The 25,695-nt window shown below is 38.9% G+C and overlaps 2 protein-coding genes across 2 annotated transcripts; one reads left to right on the forward strand and one right to left on the reverse strand.

The window, feature by feature from the left end:
• Window positions 1-235: 235 nt before the first annotated feature.
• LOC137732884 (uncharacterized) lies at window positions 236-2,928 on the reverse strand. The gene is made up of 4 exons (XM_068472139.1): window positions 2,575-2,928; window positions 1,604-1,732; window positions 829-1,146; window positions 236-658 (listed from the first exon to the last, which is right to left on the reverse strand). Exons 1-4 carry the CDS (start codon window positions 2,926-2,928, stop codon window positions 236-238), a joined length of 1,224 nt encoding a protein of 407 aa, XP_068328240.1.
• Window positions 2,929-15,746: 12,818 nt separating this feature from the next.
• LOC137730562 (lon protease homolog 2, peroxisomal-like) lies at window positions 15,747-25,431 on the forward strand. Its single transcript, XM_068469545.1, has 17 exons — window positions 15,747-15,901; window positions 16,215-16,327; window positions 16,434-16,542; window positions 16,792-16,961; window positions 17,740-17,831; window positions 18,382-18,561; window positions 18,665-18,748; window positions 20,380-20,507; window positions 21,100-21,301; window positions 21,386-21,592; window positions 21,939-22,069; window positions 22,417-22,630; window positions 22,849-23,151; window positions 23,507-23,701; window positions 23,842-24,087; window positions 24,761-24,862; window positions 24,978-25,431. The coding sequence occupies exons 1-17, from the start codon at window positions 15,795-15,797 to the stop codon at window positions 25,059-25,061; spliced, it is 2,667 nt and encodes an 888-aa protein (XP_068325646.1). The 5' UTR covers window positions 15,747-15,794; the 3' UTR covers window positions 25,062-25,431.
• Window positions 25,432-25,695: the final 264 nt, after the last annotated feature.

Below are 25,695 nucleotides of genomic sequence, written 5' to 3' on the forward strand. Positions count from 1 at the left end.
CCAAGCCACTCAAAGAAGCATCACTATAAATCTCAAAATTACCACTGTCATCTGGAAGTGCCAAAACAGGTGTGTGAGTGAGACAATGCTTTAGCCACTGGAAACTCCACTCACAATCATCGTCCTACTCGAATTTAACATCTTTTCTAGTTAACCTCATCAGTGGTAAAGTTATGGTTAAAAAATCTTTAACAAATCGTCGGTGGTAGCCTGTTAAGCCGAGAAAACTCCGTACCTAGGTGACGGTTCGTGGTTGCTCCCAATTTTCAACTGCAGCTACTTTCTGTGGGTCCACCTGAATACCCTGAGCTGATATTACGTGCCCCAAATATGCCACTTGATCTAACCAAAATTGGCATTTACTAAACTTAGTGTATAACTGGTGTTCCCTCAATTTCTTCAAAACTAGGGTGAGATGTCGAATATGCTTTGCCTTAGACTTAGAATACACCAAAATATCATCAATAAAGACAATAACGAACCTGTCGAGGTATGGCTTAAATACTTGATTCATCAGGTCAATAAAAGTTGCAGGTGCATTCGTTAACCTGAATGGCATTACGAGGAACTCGTAATGACCATATCGAGTCATAAAAGTTGTCTTATGAACATCTTTACTTCTGCTCTTTAATTGATAATACTCAAACCTCAAATCAATCTTGGAGAACACACAAAAACATTGAAGCTGGTCAAATATATCATTTATACGCGGCAACGGATAAAGGTTTTTAATCGTTACCTGATTTAACTATCAATAATCAATACACAGCCTCAAAGTCCCATCTTTCTTCCATACAAATAAAACTAGAGCTCCCCAACGTGAAGTACTAGGCTGAATGAAACCCTTATCAACCAATTCCTGCAACTGGGTTTCAATTCCCTCAACTCAGCAGGAGCCATTCGGTAAGGAGTTAAGGAAATAGGATTTGTACCTGGAAGTAAATCAATAATGAACTCTACTTCTCTATCTGGTGGTAATCCAGGTAAATGATCTGAGAAAACACCAGGAAATGTCTGACTAACCGTACATCCTTTACACGGATAAGAGTATCCTTGTTCAACACCATGTGAGCCAAATAACCCTGACAACCTTTTCTCAATAGCCGCTTGGCCCTCATAGCAGAAATGATGCCATGTTTTAATCCACTATGTACACCCACAAAGGTAACCACAGACAAATCCGGTTGATGGAAAATGACCACCTTCTCGTAACAATCCATCTTGGCACGATTGTAATGTAACCAATCCATGCCCAGAATAACATCGAAATCAACAATATATAATGGAACAAGATTAGCTAGCATGACGATGTCATCCACCAGAACAGGACATCCTTGATATACCCAGCTAACATAACATGTTTCACCTCTAGGGATTGAAAACTCTAACTCATAACCGAGAGGTGTGGGGTAGGGTTACATCGTTTGAACAAACGTATGAGAAATAACAAAGTGTGTGGCACTAGAATCAATTAATACTTTAGCAAAATGGCCAAGAATATTCAACGTACCCATAATCAGATCGGGGTTGTTCTGAGCATCCTGCAAAGTGATATGCTGGACACAACCCTGCGCCTGTTGTCGACTTCCACGACCTCTATTACCTTGGTTTCCATGTCCTTGCATGACTCGTCCCTAACCAGGCTGGTTAGGTTGCCTAGTCGATCTAGCACTGGTAGAAGCAACCTTAACGTTCTGGGATTGTCCTCCGGGATACCACTATGATCCACCACCTGGATATGGCGTGTAACCTTCTGGATACTAAGCGTAACCACTCTGATGATACAGATTGTGTGGGTATTGATATTGTCTTCCAGAATATGGAGCTATATCACCTTGATAATGATATGCTCCACCATAACCCGTCGGGGTATAACCATTAGACCTTGGAACCTACTAAAGTGGAACTGCTAGTGGTAAGGCAGGTTGGGGCTTCTGCTGGCTCTGTGGGCACTGATTAGCCCGATGTCCCATCTAGCCACAAGTAAAACATCCACTGCTACCTAGTCTACAATTCCCGAAATGCTAATTATTGCACCTATAACAAAGTGTAGCACCTGAACTGCTCGAATCTCTATATCTCTGGAATCGGGAACCTCCTGAAAATCGGTCGCCTCTCCACGGTACAGTGGAACTCAAGCTCCCACTAGAAGAACCAAAACTAGTACCACTTCTCTTAAAACTCTGCATCTTGCAAGGTCCCTATGATGACTAGCCTTTATCTTTATTATTAATTTTCTTTTGGTTATTATTTTTCTCTTCCTCCTCCTCCCTATCATCTAGAGCGTTCTTAGAATCCTCAACCCGAAGTAGAATCTCATAAAACTCCTAATATGTAGAACAGGGAGTTGTGGTCGCCATAGAACACCACTTCTTTCGAGTACCCCACTTAAAACTGTGAAGCATCTCTGCAAGATTTGCAGAAATCTCCGAACAATATTGGGACAAGTCAGTAAACTTTCAATAATACTCATTTGCTGACATTTTCCCCTTGCTTTAGATGGGAGAATTCTTACTTTTTACGATCCACATACTATGAGGGTACAAATCTCTTCTAAAATAATTGCTTAAAAACCTCCCAATCTGCGACTTCATCCGGTGATAACAGAAAAGATTTCTGCCTCCTCCAGGATGCAGCCTCCTTACCCAAAAACCAAGTGGTCGTCTCGACCCATCTATCCTGAAGGAAATTCCCCTGTTGCTGTATCACTCGATAAGTTTTCTCGACATGATTGAGCCAACGCTTAGCTTCCTTAGGTCCTTCAGTGCCAACAAAATTATTGAACTTTAAGTTATATACAGTTTCCAGGGGAGTCCTCTGGGGAAGATGAAGTGAGGACTGAATGGCACTAGCAATGGCTTCACCAAGTTGGGTAACATCGGGAAAATTAGACTCAGATGAAGCACGTGGCTCTCTACGAGGCGGCATGGTTTTGACATAAGACATCAAAATGATTAGAATACCCATAAAATATGCAGGATTGCCAAACCTAAGCTCTGATACCAAACTGACACACCCCAACCGGAATCGAGGCATGCTGGTCGTCACGTGCGGGTAATGTAACCATGAGCGCAGTGCGGAAGTGACAGCGATATGAAAATGTGAGTAATTAAAAACCAAAATTAACTAACTAATTTACACTAAGATAACCAGAAAAGGATGCAGAATGTTTAAAGTACTCATAAAAGGATGCAGAATGTTTAAAGTAGTCATACAAGTACTCAAAGAGTAGGTAACCTAAAGGCAGTCCAGCAGGATAAATATTAATTATACAAGACAAGAGAGAAATTTCTACATTAGTTGAAGTCTGTCAGAACCACCGTAGAGTCCTCGTAAGCCACCAACACGAACGTCTAACTAGAAACTAGAGGGGCGCAAAACAAAAAACGTGAGTGGGCGAAAACAAAGCTTTTTAAAACCATTTCTCTTTCAAAAATTAATAACCCCTCACTGTAAAACCCGTATAATTTCCCAGAAAATAATAATACATACGTATATAAAAATGATGCTTGAGCGCAAAGAAAACCAAAGTATATGCCATGCCAAGTATCTCAGTAACAAATATGTAAGCAAGGTGATGTGAATCAATATAAAATGATATGCCAGCCGGAGTCACCTAACGTGACTTGTACAGCTGAACCTATAGCTCATAAACTAATTCCTGCACATGAGTCGGAACCACTTATTGTGGTCAGTATGACAGGGCTAGGTGTAAATAAGTACGCTCAAGTGCTACGATCACGTGAAGGCTGTGCAAATAATCGCGGGTCACCTACAAGTCGGAACCACCTAATGTGGTCTGTACAACAAGGTTGTGCACCAAACTTGGATCGAAGGTGAGTGTGCGGTGTGGGAGGTGAACATCACGTGAAGGACTGTGCCCTGGCCACGGGCGGGAGCACTAACACCAAGGTGCAGGATAATGAGCTCTAAATGCATCTACGCATAATCATAAACAATGCAACCACTATCATCGCATAGTACTCACCTGAAACTTACCTGGCCTTCGTAGCGTCATACAATGTTATGCATACACATGCTAATGCATATAATAAAATGGAGTGCAAGCATGACATGGCATTTAGATGAATATGCTCATTTGAAACAGTTTCTAGGAAAATGTAAAGCATATATATGTATATACAGAAAACCAAAAGCCCACTCACTGGTATGTAGTAGGGTCATAATCCCCAAGCCTCGCCTGGCTATGTTCGTCCTCTGGAAACATCTCACCTATATGTGAAACAACTACTTTAACATTAATTTTAAGCACATAACCAAACCGTGTAAAAACTTCTCAAACGTTGCTCAATTGGGGTGTTTGAATATACCATCGTGACCTGTTCAACACCACGAGCATCCCTATATTTTTAGAAAAAATTTATGATGTCCCACGTGCCCTCACGCGCTGGCCAAAGCACGGCCACACGCGCCAGCCACGCGCAGGCACGTGCCTGGCACGCTGACGAAATCCCTAACGGCGTTAGGGAATATATCGTTAAATATTAGAATATTCCATTTAAAAATTAACGGAGTTACCTGACACCGTCATTATATTCCGTCAACGTTGATGAAATATTCCTTGTCTTCTTTGGTGACTCGTCGAAAACTGCCGCCCGCAACGTCGGATTCTAGAAAATTTTCTAAAGCTTATAACTACTTCATTTCTCAACCAAAATTCACGAATTTTATATCCATTTGAAGCTCTCAACAAGGAGAACATCATCTTACCTATTTGAAGTCCTAAAACTGACAAAAAACAGTCGGAAAAACTCTTGGAAAATCCGGCTAAATTGGAACTTCTCGGAAACACCTACTCCGACATCAACTTTGTCCCAAATCTCTTCTAAGGTTCCTATAAAGTTGTTTAGGAGCTTCCTCGAGCCTTAAAACCTCGAAGATATCCTCAAGGCAATAGGCGGGCCAAAGCATCCAACAAGATGATCCTCGACTGTCTTAAGAAATCCCTCACCAACAAGAAAAGAAAATGGCCAGACAAACTCCCCTGATGTTTACAGGCATAACGCATCACCAAAAGATGAGTAACCAGTGAGACTCGTTTCTTTGGCATTTGGCTCAGAAGCAATCATTCATCCCAATGTCATCAAGTCAAGTATCACCACTCTACTACCAAGCATTGAGCAGAACAGTAAGAAGATGGCCACAAGCTTAGATCTAGCAGAGGAGAAATGTGAGCAGACCATCACCCGCATGGCTGCCTACCAGCAGCAGCTTCTCTCCAGCTATAACAAAAGGGCCAAGATCTAGCAATTCCAGCTCAAAGATTTAGTCCTAAGAAAAACCTTCATCATTGCCCACAAAAAAAGCTCCAAAAAGATGGATCCCATATGGGAAAGTCCGTACAAGATCAGCAGAGCAAGCGGCAAGAGTAATTACACCCTCGCTACCATGAAACGACAAAAAGATTGAAAAACAGTGGGGCGCCTACAATCTGAGGAAGTACCATGTGTGACCTCCCACTTCATCAAAGCCCGAAGACTCAAGCAGCTCGACGGGGACCACCTCACAAGCCGAGGACTATCCAGTTGTTATGTAGTTTCTACCTTACAACTAAGTTCTCGTTCATTTTGCTCGTTTTTCAATGAGGAATTCAGAAGTAATCACAACTTGGCTCGGCTGCATGCTTACAAAAACTGATCACTCCTGGACTTCAAAAGAAGACTGTGCCCTTCTTAGGGACTCATCGCATGAATTGCGCTCGTCGAGGGACCAACTATGCTCTTCAGTGCGAAAGGGCAAACCAATTCCCCAACACCCACATGGGTCAGCTCTCTAAGATATGAGGATAAACTCTACACTCTGAACATCTAGACGTGGATGAGCCTGGCTGCCCTAGTATAACTAGATGCACAATGGCTTGAGCCGGGATTCCTAGAAGTAGCCACAATAGTCTTTTTCAAGGCTTAGCTAACTGAAGGATTTTCGGTCTCTTGGCCTAATCTGTGGGGAACCAAGCCCAAGAGATGGAGGGGCACATTACGCAATACATCCAATGGACGGCTGCCCTGGAACCCTAAAGCTGCTACCGAGTACACTAAGGTAGCCTACGGTTTCCAGAGGACTGCCTACAGCTTGCCCTTCGAGCAGTAAAGCCATGCTAGACTTATACAACCGCACATTCTTGTGAAAGGTTCAATAAGCTAGAATGCATATACGAAGCTTTATCCACTGCCGACATGCTACGTAGTCGATAAGCTTCACCTCTGCCAAGTGCGGAACAACTTACACCAAGTCCTAAAGTGTTGTGATACTTGCTCGTAACCTACGGAATTGAAGAAAGCCAAAGTTAATAGCCTAGTGGTTACACGGATTTGTCTGCTTTTGTAAGTAAGGCATCCGGCTGCCAACCCTATGGCTAACAACTTTGCAAAGTTCTATACCAACACCTACGACTGCATAGACTACGCAGGCCTGTCTATTTCTGGAAAAATAGCATGCCTGCCATTGGTCTATAAAGTCTTGGTTAAGGCATGAACAAAAGAAGCAAAGATGAAGAAAGCGAAGGAATGATGTTTATAAACAACTTGAAAAGGCCAAAGGAGTTCAAGAAAAACAAGAACTACAAGGAAAAACAAAGAAAATCCTAAAGGCTACCTAGAAGACTACACTCCAGTAGCTTAGACATCCCACGATTACTCGGTCACCACACCTTCAGCAGCAATGACACTCTTAGCAGCGGCATCATCCAGCGCTTCACCCCCGGCTGCCCTAGCCTGGGCACCAACTTCTTCAACCACTTCACCAATGGAAGCCTCAAAAGTAAAAACAAGCAAGTCTTCCGGAGAAATAGAAAATGTCTCAAAACCTCGAACCCACCATTCTCACCCTTCAACTGCTCATTCTCCTCGAGCAGACCAACATGAATACGCTGTAGCTCATCCACTTCCTTCTTCAAACTTTCGTTGATCTTCAGTACACCTCAAAGTTCCAATACTTGGGGTTCAAGCCTATCGACAATTCTCTTAAAGTGGATCACTTGATCATAAGCAGCAATCAACTCTTCATCCTTTGCATAAGCAGCTAAATTAAGCTCAGAAACTACAAACTCAAGATCTTGAATCTGAGGTAAATAACATCCAATCTCTTTTCCTGCACTTTCATACTTAACTTGGATCGCGTCAAGACTAGTCTTCAAGATAACGATCACTTGGCGAACGGTCTCAAGCTGCAAAGAAGTAAGGACAGAAATAATAGACCCCTTCAAAGCAACGAGCTTAGAGTCTAACCTCTTAATCTCCTCGAATGAGGAATAAACTTCAGCTGTCATAGTCTTCACCATCTCCTTGGCAGCCTTGCGATATATACATCATAGCAAGCAGAGCAGTCCTTCTATATTGGGTCGTATACTTCACAAAGGAACTTAGGCAAACAAACCTTTCTAACACCATCAACAAACTTGGCACAAACATCTATGTCTTCAAGTAGATCTGGTTTCAAAAGCACACATATCACAGCAGCCTCCCTAGAAGCAGGCTTAATGGATTTCTCACAGTTGCCCACACGAGCAGTGTCCTTCTTCCCAGCAGGCGAATCAATCTCAGCAGCAAAGGAAGTGAGCCTTAGCACCATTCTAGTAGCAGAGTCCACCTTATCGCTCTTCATAATAGCAAGCCTTTCCGAATGAGAACCGGACTTAGCTTCTAACGGATGTCTTGGCACAGACTTCGGCACTGGGGGCATGACAAGACCTTCACACTGATCAGTACTGTCAACAATTGAATTAGCCATTCTCGACATAGCAGGAGCCACAAGCTCAAATCTAGCAGCCTCATTTTTCTTCCTACTAGAAAAAGTCATGTCAATCACAGGCCTGTCAATAGTAGGTGTCCCCTCACGAATAGCGGATGAAGTCTTTAGTTTTTTCTTAACCAGCATCTCTTGAGTAGACGGGGAAGATCTCTTTCGCCTTGATCTTCTTTACCTTCTCTCTCGAAAACAACCCACATTTCTCCCGATGAAGAGAACTAAATATCATTTTTTCTCTCAAACCAGCAGGCAGGAGGCCTGCATGCCCAGTATTCCAGCAACCCATGAGGCCCTCGACCTCCTCATCTCTCTCAATCGTAGGCCTGGCCCTCGTCAGGTCCAAGAAGCTAGAAGACATGAGCCATGTGACTCGTCTAGCATTGCACCCCAGCGCCTCAATCCGTGGCCCCAACCGCGCAAGCTGCCCTTGGCTCTAGCCAAGTCAAGCAGCCCAAGTAATGGTCCCTGCCACAACACCTTCTCAGCCCATGCCAAGCCGACTCCTGTCCCCCGCCAGCCGACGTGCCGCACGACCCCGACAGTTGCCCCGTGACAACACTATTCAAGGAGAAGATAAGGAAAATTAATTTTTTTCTTACCTCGATGCGGCATGGAGAAAACAAAGAAAGCAACGAAAGACGATCCTTTGCACGGGCAAGATGTAGAAGATTGCTAGAGGAGGGGGAACAAATATCCTCTAAGCTCTCCCTCTCTCTTGTAGGGTAAAATAAATCGCTCTCCAAAGTTGATTTAATAACCCACTTAAGGTGGACTTAAATAGGCTTTGAGAGAAATTTATTTCCCTTTCCTAGAAAGATCTAATTTCCTATTAAAGAGAGAATCGACATCAAAATAGGAAACAATCCTACGTTTCCTAAAGCAAGAAGACCTCTACACCTGATGCCCTTTCCTACGAGCAGCCCACCAGGTATGGGGGCATTTATGGAGCCAAAAATATTCACAAGGCGACACGTGGATTTTTGGATGAAGAAGACAAAAATACCCTTGAGGCATATCAAGATTCCTACGCACGAGTAGTGGGTAATCATCCTCAACCAAGTTAGAAATGCCCAAAAAAGGTAGCAATTCAAAAGTTCATCATCAAATCCTTCTATAAGGTAATCCCTAAAATTTATTTCACCCCATATATCTTTTACCTAATTTCCCTTTTTTAGCTAAATCAATTAGCTAACTATTACATAACCTAATTATCTATTTATTCTAAATATTCTATAACCACCAAAACATTCCCCTTATGTTTAATTAGCCAATTAATACCTATTAAAATTGGCTAATTAACCCAAAATTAAACCCAAAAACCCACCTAATGGCCGGCCACTCTTTCTCCAAAGAGGACCGGCCTATCCTTATAAATAGGCTCCTATTTTCTCCAAAAGATCATTCCACACTCTTGCTAAAATTCTCCAAAACTCTCAAACACATTTCTCTCTAAATTCTAACTTTGGCATCGGAGGTTCTTCGGCCAAAGCCCCCCATTCATCATGGGCGCGTGAGGCTCTTAGCCTTAACCTAAGATGTTATTTGTTTTGTTGGTGCAATTTTGTTCAAGATCAAGAAGGAAGAAATTTGCATCCACAATCGCATATTTAATATTTGACATCTTCATTAGAAATGCTTTTATATGTCAAATTATTTGGCAACTAAAATTAGCAATGATTTTTTATTTTCAAAACTCCAACACCATCGTCTAAACAATTCTAGCAGTAATATACTTTTGTTGCCGCTAGTATTATTAGTAAAATTGATATGATTTTTACAGTTTTTATAGGGGCTTGAAAACATGTGAAATTAGGTGATGAGTTATTATTATACTATATATTACCTTATTCTTAGTTAGATTTTAAATACACTTTTGGAGATTTTTTACACTTCTCTTTTGTATTCGTTACAGGTGCAGCAGAATATACTTTGAGGGGAAAGTGGCGAACTGATAGAGTTTATGAGAAATTTCAATTGCAGCAAATTCTCAGGACATTGAAGTTAATTGTATCAAAATCTCAACTCTAAATTATAAATCGTTTGGTCGTGGCAATAAAAACAGTACACGAGAACAATGATGGACAGATTCACCTTTCGAGCTTGTTTGGGCCATAAGTCATTGAAGGTGATTTTTATTGAAAAAATTTCCTTCTACAACATTGAAGAAGATGTTTTTATCTTTCCAATGTATGAACTTAGAATGATAAACCTCCTCATGCACAGTAAGGTGCGCGGCCCAAAGTTTTGTTTGTCAGAACGTGATATTGGTCAATTTAGGCTTTAGCTTTTTGGTTGGAATTTTGAAGTGTTTTAGTTGGTTTATAAGGAATAGGTAAGAATTGTCTCTCACAACCTTTTCATTTGAGATAAGATTATGAGCTTGGATTTTTGGTACTCCTTTGCAACCTAAAATCTTCACAAACTTTAACTCCATGTAGGCCAGTAACTTTTGTAACAGTCCACATCACAACTCATTTAGAAAGCCTCATTATGTGGCTTGGGAAATTAAGCGTGTGTGGTGTGCTTGGCTTGGGTTGAATTAAAATGTTAATGTATTAATATTAAAATACAACTTGACATAATAAATATGTGTGATTTTGTGTGAGTTTAGCTTGATTTTCCTAATGTCTGAATTAGAAATTATTATTTTTATTGTCGTGGCCCGATTGTGAATTTGCATACCCTCGTTTTGTACTCTATGTATGTGTGAAGTCTAGACTTTTGTCTTTGGCTTTCCTTATCAACATTGTAATTGTACCACACATACTCTATTTAGGTGTTAGAATATTTCCTTAAGGGCCCTTGTTACTAGGAATAAGTGTTCAAGGTTGTGGCACATCTCCTTCAAGGTTTATGCATGCAAATGCATTTCACGTCTAAATTCCTGTTACATTCTAACGAGCTTAGTTGTCTCGTCAGTTTTGTTCGCTAACTTCTTGTGGGCTGGGCACACAAATTAAGACTGCCATGTGGGCTAACTGATATCTTTTTGCTGGTAGCTAGCTTTTAGCCATTAGTTTGCTCAGATTGTTTTCTAGGTTGACAAGTGTCTCTTGTGCTTTTGCTTAAAACCTTAGCTTGGTTTCCATTTAGCTTTGGTTGTCCAAATTATATTGTTAGAGAGCCAGAGTGCATTCAAAGCTGTTGAGCTTCCCTTCTTCTTCATTTATGGAACCCTAGCTGCCAAACCTTTCTTAATGCATCAAACACCCAATCATTGAGATATAGGTTTGCATTGTTTTCTTGGTCTAGATTAAGTTTCAAATCCTTCTTTAAGACCAAGTTTCTTTTTTGGATTCACATTGGGTTCTCCCTTTAACTATTTGATTGGAGAATTTGACTTGGCCGTTCAGTCCAAAATTTTTATCATCATCAAGTCATCATTTTGCATTTGACGTGTTACGCTCGGTGCCATAAGGAGAAGAGTTCAAGGTTGGAGCTCCCTCCTCGTGAAGACTGAAGAGGTCTCCATCTTGTGCAAGGGTAAAGCTGCTCCTTAGATTAGATCTAGGAAATAAGCTTGATGTGGCAGTTTGTAGGAACCTTATTTACACTAGTGGATTGGACTTCGTGGAGTTTCTAGTTTTTTTAACCTAGAGGTGGATTTTTCCAGTCAAAACATCTTGTGTTTAGAGTTACTTATTGCTTAAATCAAATCTCATTTATTAGCATTTGCCACATGCATCCTTAGTGACACACCCCGACCGGAGTCGAGGCATGCTGAATAATTTAAAACCGAAACTCGAACTTATTTAAACTAATAAAGTGAGCGCACAGTAGTGGGTAAAACCCATAGAATGCAAATGTTCAGAGCATAGATGACAAAAATAGTGCAGTTGGAACTAATTAAAATACTTGGTACACAATAGGGAAAAGTCCCTACATTATTTAGGGGTATGTCAGAATCGTCGGCTAATCCTCGTAAGCCATAGAATAAATCAACTATCTAGGACCTAGAGGGGTGAAAAATAGAAGGGTGAGTGGGCAAAAACAAAAGTTTATAAAAACCCATTTATTTTCTGAGCATACTAACCCCTCGCCGTAAAACATGTATAGTTTCTAGAAAATTATATAACGTATAGGTATGAAATTAAATGCAAATCAATAGTAAATCCATAAGTATGCCACACACAATATCTCAACAGTAACATAAATAAAATCAGGTGTTTAATCAATCTATACTAGCACACAAGTCGGAGTCACCTAATTCGACCTATACAACTGAACTAATGCTCATCAATCTATGCTAGCACATGAGTCGGAGTTGCCTAATACAACCTATACGACAGGACTGGGTGTAATCATAATATATGCTCTAGTGCTATAATCACTTGAAGATAGGCGCTATTCACAGGCACTTACGAGTTGGAGTTGTCTAATGCAACCTGTACAACAAGACTGGCACCTACTTGGAACCAAGGCAAGCATGCGGTGCAGAGGTGAAACTTGGCCTTGGGCGAGCACTAACATCGGGGTGTAGCAATGATGAGCATACTACATAAATATAAGCATGTCATAACGATTCAATAATTCTAGTCAACATAATAAACTTACCTACACATCCCGAAGGATTATTTTAGCATTTCACAACAGTACAACATTTCTTATAACGTTATTTAATCATGGCATGATATGCATAAATCAATTCCAAAGCATTTACGGAAACTATAAAGTTTTTATACAAACACATACACACATGAAAACAAATGCCCATTCACTGATACATCGATGGATCGTAGCCCCCTAGCCTCGCTTGTCCTTGGGATAATTCTCCCTTACATGCGAAACACTAATAATAATTAATTAATATGGACATATATGAAAATGCCAAGAAAACGCCCCATAGCTTGCTCAAATGGAAGGTTTAAATATACGAAAATATTCTACTCGATGTCACAGACCCGTACGCATTAACCACTCGCCGCCTAGCCCACGACCACACGTGCCTGGCAAAGACTGACAAAAGACAGGAATATTCTGTCAGATTTAACAGAATATTTCGTTAAACAGTTAACATAACTTAACGACGTTACCTGACGCTGTTAGAATATTCCGTCAACTTTGACAGAATATTCTTCGTCTTCTCCGGTAGAATGTCATCATCTACCTCAGTCTGGTTTCGCCGAAATAAAACTGGAGAAGAGGAGAACAAGATTGTACCTTTCAAAAGTCCAAAAAGTGGACGGACGTGGCCTAAAAAAAGCTTCAAAAGGCTCGCCCTATTTTTCGATTCCTTGAAAACATGTGTTCTCCCCGTCAACTCCACTCCAAACTTAGTCTAGGGACTCTAGGGAGTTGACTAGGTGCTTCCACAACCTTCAAACATCGTAACTCGGCCAGGATCACATCGGAGCAAACTCATCTGAGTCAGAGCTTCCGAGTTGGCGAGTCAAAACTCGTCCATTTGAGAATCGGTTTGTATAGTTGGGTTCGTGGGTTTGAAAGGAACACGATGGCGGGGTTTTTAAGTTTGATCTGTGAGGTTTTGAAGGTGGTCCTTGTAGTTGCAGAGAAGAGAAAGTGACGGGTGAGGAGAGAGAGGGAGAAGATGAGAAAGATATATTAATATATATATATATATATATATATATATATATGTTTTCTTATTGGTCCAAAAAGGAGAGAGAGTGTGATTTGATTGGGTGAGGGGAAATGGGAAAAATCTGATTGGTTGGTGAGTGAAATGGGGAACTCGGGACATATTTTTAAAGAGGAAAAAGAGATAGGGTTGTACAATTGAAATCCGATGAAATCTTACTTACCCTATCAAAAACAGTAGTTTCCTACACTGATAAATTAGCTCACACGCGTGTACAATTTAATTTCACCCGTTGTTAACGCACTTTAACTAGACGTAACTTTTTCGTTACAAGTCCGATTCGAGTCTAACTCATGCTCACACGATCGTAACGAATACTATTTAATTACGATAACGAGAAAAATAATTAAAAGTTGAATAAGTATGTCCACATCAGGTTCCACTTTTGCCAAAAAGGGCATAATTGTCAATTTACACACTCGGGGAGAAAATTACATAGAAATTTAGGAACAGGTTGTCACACTTAGTCTTGCTAACTATTATATGCCTTTAGCCATGCTCACACAACGTATCGATAAGTAATAAACTAGACCATGGTTGACTATAATATCTTCTAGTAGCCTAAGTTGTATTACTTGAACTGTGCTGGTTGATTAACGGTTTTGTACTTAGCTGACTGATGAGTTTGACTAGCCAGTCTATCATACCGTGTTTTTAATTTCAGAATATTCCGCCTGGTACCAATTCCAACATGATTTGTGATGAATATATAATGATTGGGCTTCTAAATATAATTGAATTCTTTGCTGAATTTTTTGGGCCCTAAGACCATATTCAAGGGAGATGTCACATATGACATGACAATTTATTTGACTAGTTGCTTTCTAGCTCTCACAAACAAATATGGAGTTAAATGGTTTTAATTTAAGTTTTTAATGCATGGGTTCCATTAACAACTAGTAGATGAAAACTAAAATCAATTTTAATTGTTTTTTAATAGTTAATGTAAATATGGGACCCAATATTTTAATAAAATAATATTTGACACATTCATTTAAAATGAAGAAGATTTAACATTTCAACAGAAAAAGAAGATTTAACATCTAGAATGAGGATCCTCTTTGTAAGGATTATGAGAATTCTCCAATCACATCATTTCATCGTATATTGTGCGGTTATAAATCATTATAATTTTTTTTATTTAAAATTGAATATAAACAGTATCTGATGAAAACTGACTACACGATGTACGATGAACATATGTGATTGGAGGATCCCCGGGATCCTCACAAAGAGGATCCGGAGGGGATCCTCTCTCTAACATCTATTGAATTGGTTTGTGAGGATCCGGAGGAGATCCTCTCTTTAACATCTATATTGAATTGGTCACATCAAAAAGCAAATAAATTTTTGACGTATTATATTTGATCTCTTTTGAAGATGCTCAAAGAGTGTTTAAATATTAGTGAAGGGCACAATCATCTTTCCACATTGAGCAAACTTGAAAGCCGTTCCTAGTTTTTTTTTTAAGATTTGGAAATGTCAAATTTTAAACATAAAATTCAAATTTGACAACTAATGCGGTACTTTGACATATTTTAAAGTTTTGGTTTTACCCGATATGTCAAATAAAACTTGCATTATTATAAATGTTTTAAAATAAAAAACAATAACAAAATTAATAAAATGTGTTTAATAATCAATTAAAAAGGGATGCCAATTGTCACATCCCGGCCCGGGCCCCCACCACATCCCGGGCCCGCTCCACCACCGTAGCACGATATTGTCCGCTTTGGGCCTCGACCACGCCCTCACGGTTTTGTTTCTGGGAACTCACACGAGAACTTCCCGATGGGTCACCCATCCTGGGATTGCTCTCGCGCGCTACTCGCTTAACTTCGGAGTTCCTACGGAACCCGAAACCAGTGAGCTCCCAAAAGGCCTCGTGCTAGGTAGGGATGGGAATATACATTTAAGGATCACTCCCCTAGGCGATGTGGGATGTCACACCAATCCATGTCATGTAACATCAAATATGACTTTTCGATTAGAGAACGTTGTTGCTGCTTTATTTACTGTTAATACTGATTTGAACATTTGAACATATTCTTTAGAGATGCTCTGAGTTACAAACTGGGTAAAACAAAAAAAACCGTTGCAAGATTTTTATTTTATTTTGTTCTATTGTGAATTTGCCCTTTTTTGGGCAACAAATATGTTTGGATTTTTAGGACATTTTTTGTTGTTTGGAGATAAGTAAGGTTTATCACACAACAAAAGAAAACAAAATAGAAGTATTTTAAGCAGGTCCAGGAGAGAAATATACACCAAATTAAAAGTTGAACACAAAGCGTCGCCGTTTTGAAAATAAAACAGAAATTCTGAGCGAACCAATAAAAAGCCTAATAAACCGAACTCCAGCACACTGCATTCCCCACCTTCCCTTCTCTTACCTCCTCCTCTCTCTCTGTCTCTGCAATTTGCAAACATGGCGGAATCGGTGGAGCTTCCCACTCGCCTTGGCATCCTTCCTTTCCGAAACAAGGTCCTCCTACCCGGCGCCATCATTCGAATTCGCTGCACTTCACCCAGCAGGTACCTTTCAGCCTTAAATCTTTCTCTTTTGATTGATTGGTTTCTGTTTGATTCATGAGAATTTACTTTGCATCTACTGGAATTGATAGCTGTTTCAGCTCAGCTCAAACTTTATAGCTCTGCAATTACTCAGCTCAGCTCAAACATTCCCGCGACTGAAAATGTTGCATATTGTGTTCTTAGTCAGCAGTAATTTCAAATGCGAATTTTTTTTTCTTTTTTCTAGGTTTTGATCATTATATGGGTATTGAACTGTGAATTTCTGAGTGATTGATTATGGAATTGATAAAATTGGGGAATTTGATTAATGTAGTGTCAAATTGGTGGAGCAAGAGTTGTGGCAGCGCGAAGAGAAGGGGTTAATTGGTATTCTTCCCGTTCGAGATGCTGCTGATGCAGCAACTGTGGATCCTGTGGTGTCTCAAGGTGATTCTGCTTATTTCACAATTTGATACGGATGGGTGGATGCCTTTAGTTAATGGCACATCTAAGAGGTTTTTTTCATTGTTGTTGGGAACGTGTCTATTTTTAGGTGTGGGAACTGATTCTGGTGAAAGAAGCTCTAGAGTTCAAGTTGGTGCATCTGATTCTCACAGGCTTGATGGAAAAAATCAGCAGGAAGTTATTCATTGGCATTCAAGGTATTAAATTTGTTTCTTGTGCATTGGGGTTTTATGCTATATTACAACTTAACATTACAGATAACATGGCAGTCCATGTAATTATGTCATGCGCTGCGACTTTGTTTATTTCAATCAGTTTAACTTTCTTTAACACTGGAATGGGCCATTTACAAGGTTTTTGGATTCATCCTACATTTCACTGACTTTCTGTTTTTACAGTGTTCGTAAACTAATTATGTTGATTAAAATTTATATTGATATCCTTAGGGGAGTTGCTGCACGGGCTTTACATCTCTCAAGAGGAGTTGAGAAGCCAAGTGGGAGGGTTACGTATGTAGTTGTCCTTGAAGGTTTGTGTAGATTCAACGTCCAGGAACTTAGCACAAGAGGAACATATTATACTGCACGAATTTCTCCACTTGAAATGACAAAGACTGGTATGCTGTCAATTTAGTATGTGGGTTTGTTTTCAGTAGAAGATATTCGGGTTTATTGGTTAGTTTGCTACATTATCGCCCCAAGATCTGTTTCTTTGGTTTGAATTTTCTTTTCTGCTACAGTAACATGAAGTTGTCTTCAGACTTCAAATCTTTAGTGTTTGTTTAATGTTACCTCTGCACGTATATCACATTCCGTTATGTATTTGGTCCTGGTTCATTAGTTCATTAGCGACATGCTTTCCATGACTATGGTTGTTGGTGAAAGTTCTCTCTCTCTCTCTCTCTGTCTCTCTTTCTCACACACACACACACACACACACACACACACGTGCGAACGCACATACAGGCACACAGACACATGCACACACGGACACAAACCACATTAATATTGTTCCTGAGAATCTGACTGAATAAGGCATGCCCCATAACTGATCTGTCAGTGATTATTGAAGGTTCTCGATGTGGAAGGTATAAATTCCTTAATCATTGTTTCTCACAAAGAGCTAGTTAGATATCATTGGTTACTATGTTTTCCTCTCTAAACAATAATTTTTTTTTTTTCAATGTTTTATCCTTAAAATATGTAAATTTTCTTGTATCTTCCAATGTATTGATCTGAATGTGTCATGTGGTTTATTTGAGGTATTGTTGTCCCTAAAGTGCTTTATGGTTGTGATGAGTTTGTCATGATCACATTATATGTAGAATCTTAGGTGACTTTTGTGCCCTTATCTACCAATACGTTGAGTTGCTTTATCTTTCTTATCTTAATGAGAAATGGAGCAAGTGGAGCAAGATCCGGACTTCGTATCGTTGTCTCGCCAATTCAAAGCAACTGCTACGGAGCTGATTTCTGTTCTTGAGCAGGTAATGCTTGTGATGTTAGCATCTTTAAGTGAATAAAATCACGTGGACACGAAAAGTCTTGCCTTTTTCTTTTTTATTTCTTTTTTTGTTTGGTGTTTTGTGAATATTTAGTTCTGAGTTGCTCGGTGGTATCATACCAAATTTACTCAAAGTAATAAGTCATGTAGGTACATATAGGAAACTACAAAACTCGACACACTAATACGTATGTATGTATATGTACCCTCTCTAAAAAATTTTGACCTCCTTTTCAAGTTGTGAGGCTGAGTGCCCTTGGTTGACAAATTTCCTGTCTTTCAAATTGTTTTTCGTTTTTTGTTGTGGTTCATGCTTAAGGTTTGTAGGGAATATCGTTTGCCTGAAATTCCTTAATTTAGTTGAAGAGCATCAACTAGGCTTATGTTATATATTCTAGCCAAATATTGATATTGTTAGACATATCCATATACTTATTTACATGTTATTGCTGATAGTATTAACTCTGCTGATAAAAAAATTTTGTAGCCTTTTATTTTTTAAATTGGTAACTCCCATTTCATTTGTGTTGCAGAAACAAAAGACTGGGGGAAGAAAAAAAGTTCTTCTGGAGACAGTTCCGGTTCACAAGTTGGCAGACATATTTGTTGCTAGCTTTGAGATAAGTTTTGAGGAGCAATTGTCTATGTTGGATTCAGTTGATCTGAAAGTAAGACTTTCCAAAGCTACTGAGCTAGTTGACAGGCATTTGCAGGTAATTATTGATTCACTGGTGCTGAAGTTTAGCATGTCACATCTTATCATCTTTATACTTCCACAAGTTTTTAAGCAGTCATGTTGATGTTACCTTGTGACAGTCTATACATGTAGCAGAGAAGATTACACAAAAAGTTGAGGGTCAATTGTCAAAATCACAGAAAGAGTTTCTTTTGCGTCAGCAGGTTTGCACTCTCACATCAGCTTCGATTTTCTGAGGGAGTGAAATATTAGGGTAATCAGGTTTTTAGTGATAAAAGTATTGTTCTTGTTAGTTCTGTTCTTTTTTAGAATTTTGTTTGGTAGTATTTTCAGGCGTTTTGTTATTTTTGAAGTGCCTTGGCAAATTTTGGGTGGAACGAATAAGCAATTCAGTTAGAATTTTCCTGAACTAATTGATTATGTGCAAATTTGGTCTTTACAGGAAACTATTAAACTGTTTTTTTTCCTTCTAAAATACTAATTTATGAATGAAGGTGAATGTGCTAATTTTGTGGTGAGGGTGGGCCAAATAGTTATATTTTCTCAAGCAACCCAAAAGCTTTTATCCGTCAAATTAGTTGCCCTCACATTTTTACAATGTATTAAAAGCATGAGGTGTGGGCGAGGCATCCGAGGGATAGCGCGGCCTAGGCGTGAGGCGAAGCCTTACGGGACCTAAATTTTTTAATATATACACTGAGGGTACACGTATATTATATTAAAAAAAAAGAAGATTATTAATCAATAATCACCCTGAGCACACATATATATTATAAATATATTTGCACACATATATATACATATATACATATATATGTATATATATATATATAATAGAGGATGAAAAGCACAATGAGCACACATATAACAATGCACGCAGACAACACACACATCCATTATATAAAAAAATAAAAATCAGAAAAAAAGGCAGAGAGACAATAGTGCAAGGAAGAGGTATGATGCAGCTAAAACTCTACCCAAAATTTGGGTTTGCGAGTTTTTTTTTTTTTTTTTTAAAAAAAAAAAAAAAAAAAAAAACCCTAAGGCGCGCCCAGGAAGCTCCGGCGAAGTCTTCCGCCCACTCCCTCAAAACAGAGGCGGCAACCCTCACGCCCAGCCTTAGAGGACGCCTAGGCACGCCTTGAGGCGAGCCTTTTAAAACATTCCATTTTTATGATGTTTAAACTCAACGAGGGATTTTTTTTTTATATATATATAAATAAAATCAAAAGAATTGTGAGAATGAAGCAATGTCTTTCTAATTTACTGTGTGTAAGACTAGAAAAATTTAACAAGTTCTAAATGTAAATATATGTCAGTTGACAAGTTAGCTTTAATCATGCACATGTAAAAATTTCTAGGTTGGCACAATATATTGTAGTGCTGGAGGACTTGGGTATCTAATGGGGCTTTTTATTAAAAAAAAAAAAAAAAAGATAATTATTTCAGAGGTATTTCTGATTTGTCATGTGTGCCATGGAAAGTTTGAAAAGCATACAAGTCATCTTTTGTTATTCGTGGAAAGTTAGAGGCTTCTTGAGTGGATGAAATTTACTTTATAGTTTTTACTTATAGAGTTATTAGTAGTGCTTTTTTCTCCTAAGGGGTGCAAGATATTTAGTTTGTATTTTTTTCTGTTCATATCATGGACAATGATGCATGTGGATGTTAAAAAAACAAATATTATTGAGGACTTTAGGTAGATTTACATGTTAGATGTTTTGGAATCTAAATAAACCTTCCTCTGAATTGGACACACATACTGTTTTCTTTTATCATTTAGTTGACTGACTTTTGTTCCAATTCCTTTTCTGCTCTATGAAATGTATTGTAGATGAGAGCTATAAAAGAGGAGCTTGGCGACAATGATGACGATGAAGATGATGTAGTTGCCTTGGAAAGAAAGATGCAAAGCTCAGGAATGCCTTCAAACATTTGGAAGCACGCACAGAGGGAGTTGAGGTATGATTTGGTTAGTATAAAGGAATAAGGGTTACTGCATTCTAGTGTGCCAGTAAAGTAGTCTCTTCCTTTTGTTTCCCACTAAAAATATTGTCATACTATAGATACTAGTATACTAAAACTTTGATGTAATCTTAATATTGAGTAAGATATGATTATGATTCCTCTGACAAAAAAGTGTCTTCCAACAAGGGTTTTGGAGAAAATGGACTGATCTCACAATTATTGGTGCCCGGTATCATATTATCTTGACTTCTTTGCGGATGTTGGCATGTTAAAGTTGGTTTGAATTTATTGTTCTTAAGATAGTAGAAAAGATATCCCCAAGTGTATAATAGTGCACTTAAAATCTGAAGCCAGTTCCAAATATGCAGCTTTACACAATATCTGGGGCCACTAATTCTTGGGCGTCAGTGGTACTAAGATTAAAGAATTTAGGTTTTGTAAAGTTGGATCTAGATTTGGTTGTAAAGCCAAGAGGGTCTACTTGCCTTCATTGTTTTGTTCCAGTACAGAGTCTTTTACTTCAAGTTTTAGAGTTTAGTGGGTCTCATATCATTTATTATATTAAAATTTTCTCCTCATGTTTCAGGAGGCTGAAAAAGATGCAACCCCAACAACCTGGATATAATAGTTCACGTGTTTACCTAGACCTTCTTGCAGATCTTCCCTGGCAGAAGGCCAGTGAAGAATATGAATTGGATTTAAGGGCTGCAAAAGAACGTCTTGACAGTGATCACTATGGTTTAACTAAGGTCAAGCAGCGGATTATTGAGTATCTGGCTGTTCGCAAGGTGGATGATTGTGTAGTTTTTGTCTGATTATTTAAGTATTTTGTATTTAAAATTTAATGTTCATATGTTAGTTATGTGTTGCAGCTCAAACCAGATGCCAGAGGTCCTGTGTTGTGTTTTGTTGGACCGCCCGGTGTTGGAAAAACGTCTTTGGCATCATCTATTGCTGCTGCTTTGGGCAGAAAATTTATACGCATATCCCTTGGTGGTGTTAAGGATGAGGCTGATATTCGAGGACACAGGAGGACATACATTGGAAGCATGCCGGGTAGACTCATTGATGGATTAAAGGTATACTTTCATTCAAGTAAACATTTTCATGGACTTATGGTGTGATCAGTCATGGCTCATAAATAAAATGCTATCTCTTAAGTGTATCGAACCATTAAAAAAAAAAAAAGAAGACAAAATAGAGTCTTTTGTAATTGATAAGTGATAATGCTTGTCTATCTCATTTGTCACTGCCTTTAAACAAACAATTTTCATAATTGAGCAAACCTCTTTTGTGCTTTCTTTTTGTATGTGGCTTAGTGAACACAACAACAAAAACTACGTATCCGTACCCACCCCCAGCAGAGTATAGGATTGATGTAGTAGGACTTATGCTAAATTTATTCTTAATTATTTTGTATTCCAGAGAGTAGCTGTTTGCAATCCGGTCATGCTGCTAGATGAAATTGACAAGACAGGTTCTGATGTGCGCGGTGATCCAGCTTCAGCTCTACTGGAGGTTCTTGATCCTGAACAAAATAAAACATTCAATGATCAGTATCCTGTTCTTTTTATGCCTTATTTCGGTCAAATTCTTATTTTATTAATCAGAAAACGTCCTCATGTTGTAATTTGTAGTGATTTTGGGTTTGATCTATATGCATATCTTACGCTTAACTCTTGCAGAAAATCTTCTTTTACATAAAACGAAGATATAGTTGCTATCAAAATGGCCCATGATATGATTGCTTGGCTTAATGTCACTTGGTTGCTTAGTTTTAATGGGATATATATTTTTTTTTTCTTTTAGAAAAGTAAGGACGCTGCTTTTCCTAGATCCATTTCAAATACCATTGCAAGCATGATTTCTACGTGAAAGTGGTTCCTTAATTCAAGACCTATAGCTATTTGAATGTTCCCTTCGACCTTTCAAAGGTGATTTTTGTGGCAACTGCAAATAGGGTGCAGCCTATTCCGCCGCCACTCTTGGACAGGATGGAAGTTATTGAGTTGCCTGGATATACACCTGAAGAAAAACTGAAGATAGCCATGCACCATTTAATTCCCCGAGTTCTTGATCAGCATGGTTTGAATTCTGAATTTCTTAGAATCCCGGAGGTAAGTTCATTCTGGCCTTGTATCAAGTAGTAATGGTGTTGAACTTGTGGTTTGTCCAGAGTTTCTTCTTTAGATCTAAAAATACTAAAATAGGCACCCTCTTTCTGGTGTCCAGTATCAAATTTTATGTCACAACTCACAAAATAACGGTTACATTCATGACCAATGTTGGTGTATATGAGAATGTCACATTGAGAGTCGTCTGCCTACTGTGGCAGGCCATGGTGAAACTTGTCATTCAAGGGTACACTAGAGAGGCTGGTGTTCGGAATCTGGAGAGAAACTTGGCTGCCCTGTCTCGTGCAGCTGCAGTAAGAGTTGCAGAGCAAGAACAAGCTGTCTCTCTGAGCAAAGATGTGCAATCGCTTGCTTCACCACTACTCGAAAACAGACTTGCTGATGGAGCTGAAGTGGAAATGGAGGTTATTCCGATGGGTGTGAATAATCATGAGATATCAAGCACTTTCAAGATTGCTTCGCCATTGACTGTGGATGAGGATATGCTGGAGAAAGTATTAGGGGTAATTATTCTCTTTTTAAAATCATTAAAAAAAATAAAAAAAAAAGTTGCTTCATAATTGGACTTAGCAGTGTTTCCTTGGAATTTAGAAACTCGATTAGTTTGACTTGTAAATGGATTTGATACTGTACCATTTTGACGAGTCTTATAATGTCAAAATGTATATGTAAATGAATATGTAGGATACTTTTGAAGCGAGTTTTGGGCTCAAGGAATACTTTTCATGATCAACGTATCATGGTTTTACCATATTATAAATTTTCAGCTTGACATGATCATATTGCTCAAGAGATTCCAGCTTGACATGTAATATTGATTGAGAGATTCTGAGGTAGTCTGTTTGTATTGTAATGCAGCCTCCAAAGTTTGATGACAAAGAAGCTGCAGAACGAGTTGCAACACCTGGTGTGTCTGTTGGGCTTGTTTGGACTGCTTTTGGTGGAGAGGTCCAATTTGTGGAGGCTACAGCAATGGGGGGAAAGGGTGAATTACTTCTCACTGGTCAACTTGGAGATGTTATCAAAGAATCAGCACAAATAGCATTGACATGGGTAATATTTGCCTTCTAATTAATTTTATTTATCTGAAGTATTACTATTAATGCCTGTTCTTCATCACGAGTCAAACATTTCTGCCCTGTAAAAGTTAAGGTTATGATTTATTGATACTGAGGATTTTACTTATGTCTCAGGTGAGAGCCAGGGCAAGGGATCTTAACTTGTCAACAGCTGAGGCAGCCAATCTTTTGGAAGGTCGTGATGTTCACATACACTTTCCTGCTGGGGCTGTACCCAAGGATGGACCCTCAGCGGGTGTTACTCTGGTAACTGCACTGGTTTCCTTGTTCAGTCAGAGAAGAGTAAGAGCAGATACAGCAATGACTGGAGAAATGACATTGAGGGGTCTTGTACTACCTGTTGGTGGTGTCAAGGATAAGGTATGCTTACTCACCTCATGGTACTAATCTAGTTATGATAATCCGTGACTCTTTAAGTAAGTCTGTCTGCATGTACAACACATGCTATATGAACTGAATGGTTTTGGGGTCTAGTCATATTCATGCTTTACTACAATTACTGCCCTGTCAGGTGTTTTGACTTGTATCCTGTTGGGCATGTTGGCGTTATCATTAATGTGACCTTGTTTTTTTGTAGAGACGTAGTATACCATCACCAAACTTGTTTGGCATACAGATTTTCACTTTTCTTAGTACCTGTCATTTTTAAATCTCCTGGCTATACGACTCAAGAGTCATTCCATTTAGTATCTTTTTCAATAACCGTCATCTAGAGAAGTGGGATGTTTGATGGAAAATTGATTGGTTTGTTTGTTGGAATATGCTCATTCTCATTTGTCTTTAATTGGGCTTCTTGATCGTCAATGTTTACACCATTTTTCAGAAAGGTTTTGAGAAACGTTTTAAGCATATTTCGAGAAACTTGTGTCATTCCCAAAACACTTTTAGCACCTTTTTTCTTATATAATATTTAAAGGAATCTACAAACCACATGTGAAAAAAACTGCAGCAAAATTCTCTGCTTGATTTTCTTGGTGCATATCAGTAATGAGCCAGAGGCTATGTTTGATCATCTGAATCTATGTTGTTGTAGGTATTGGCAGCCCACCGTTGTGGTATTAAAAGAGTCATTCTTCCGGAGAGGAATATGAAGGACTTAACTGAAGTACCATCAGCGGTTCTTTCCGGTCTTGAGGTAATTTTGGTTTTATTTGGCGGCAAACTGTTGCCTGTAGATACCGTGTTTGGTTTCCAAAGGTGTGATGTGTGATTACGGTCGCAACATAATTTGTGATATTTTCCCATAACAGATAATACTGGCAAAGCGAATGGAAGATGTGTTAGAGCAGGCTTTTGAAGGCGGATGCCCCTGGAGACAGCACTCAAAGTTATGACAGGGCCTTAATGGGTGATGTTATACTTTTCTTCTTTCTGGTGATCGAATCGCCTTAGCTGGTTGCCGCTTGCATCTTGTGTATGGCGGCGCTTCATTTCGAGCAGCAGCTGCCTTGCCTGCAAAGGGTGAACAAGTAGTGAATCACTATGGCCGGTCCTGGCCGTGGAGTACGAGGAGTTAAACTGCTCGTAAAAGGACGCAATCACTAGTCATTCGATCCGTTTTGAGATTTTTAATCAACTTTTCCCTCGGTTCTTCTGTTCCATGCTATCAATCTGTCAATTGTTTTTATTTTCTAAATAATCTTTGTAATTATTAGATTAAATATCTGTTATTTGTATAATATTAAGAAAAACTAATGAAAATGACTTGAAAATTTTAAGTTTTAGTCAGAAGGTCAAAAATGTGTTGTAAGTGAATAGTATTAGGAGTAACTTTTTTCATTAAAAGTGAACAATACCGAAAGTGTTTCGTTAAAACTCCCATAATATTATTGTTGTTTAATTGAGCAAAGAAATACAGGCAAATTGACTTCCAAGGAATTACAAGAGAAAAAATATGTTTAATTGGGCTCGTTTAAAATGCTTTTATATTGAATAAGTCTTTTTGGGGAAATTGAGTGTTTTTTTTTT

This window comes from Pyrus communis, chromosome 4 (assembly GCF_963583255.1).
Source record: "Pyrus communis chromosome 4, drPyrComm1.1, whole genome shotgun sequence".
Taxonomy (NCBI): domain Eukaryota; kingdom Viridiplantae; phylum Streptophyta; class Magnoliopsida; order Rosales; family Rosaceae; genus Pyrus; species Pyrus communis.

Coding starts and splice junctions, on each gene's coding strand:
- LOC137732884 (XM_068472139.1), bottom strand. CDS start 2,928: ATGCCGCCTCGTAGAGAGCCACGTGCTTCATCTGAGTCTAATTTTCCC. Junction 1,733..2,574: donor ATGAAGTCGCAGATTGGGAG/GTTTTTAAGCAA, acceptor CGCCATATCCAG/GTGGTGGATCATAGTGGTAT. Junction 659..828: donor TAAGGGTTTCATTCAGCCTA/GTACTTCACGTT, acceptor GTGTTCTCCAAG/ATTGATTTGAGGTTTGAGTA.
- LOC137730562 (XM_068469545.1), top strand. CDS start 15,795: ATGGCGGAATCGGTGGAGCTTCCCACTCGCCTTGGCATCCTTCCTTTC. Junction 16,543..16,791: donor GTTATTCATTGGCATTCAAG/GTATTAAATTTG, acceptor TGATATCCTTAG/GGGAGTTGCTGCACGGGCTT. Junction 18,562..18,664: donor TAGTTGACAGGCATTTGCAG/GTAATTATTGAT, acceptor ACCTTGTGACAG/TCTATACATGTAGCAGAGAA.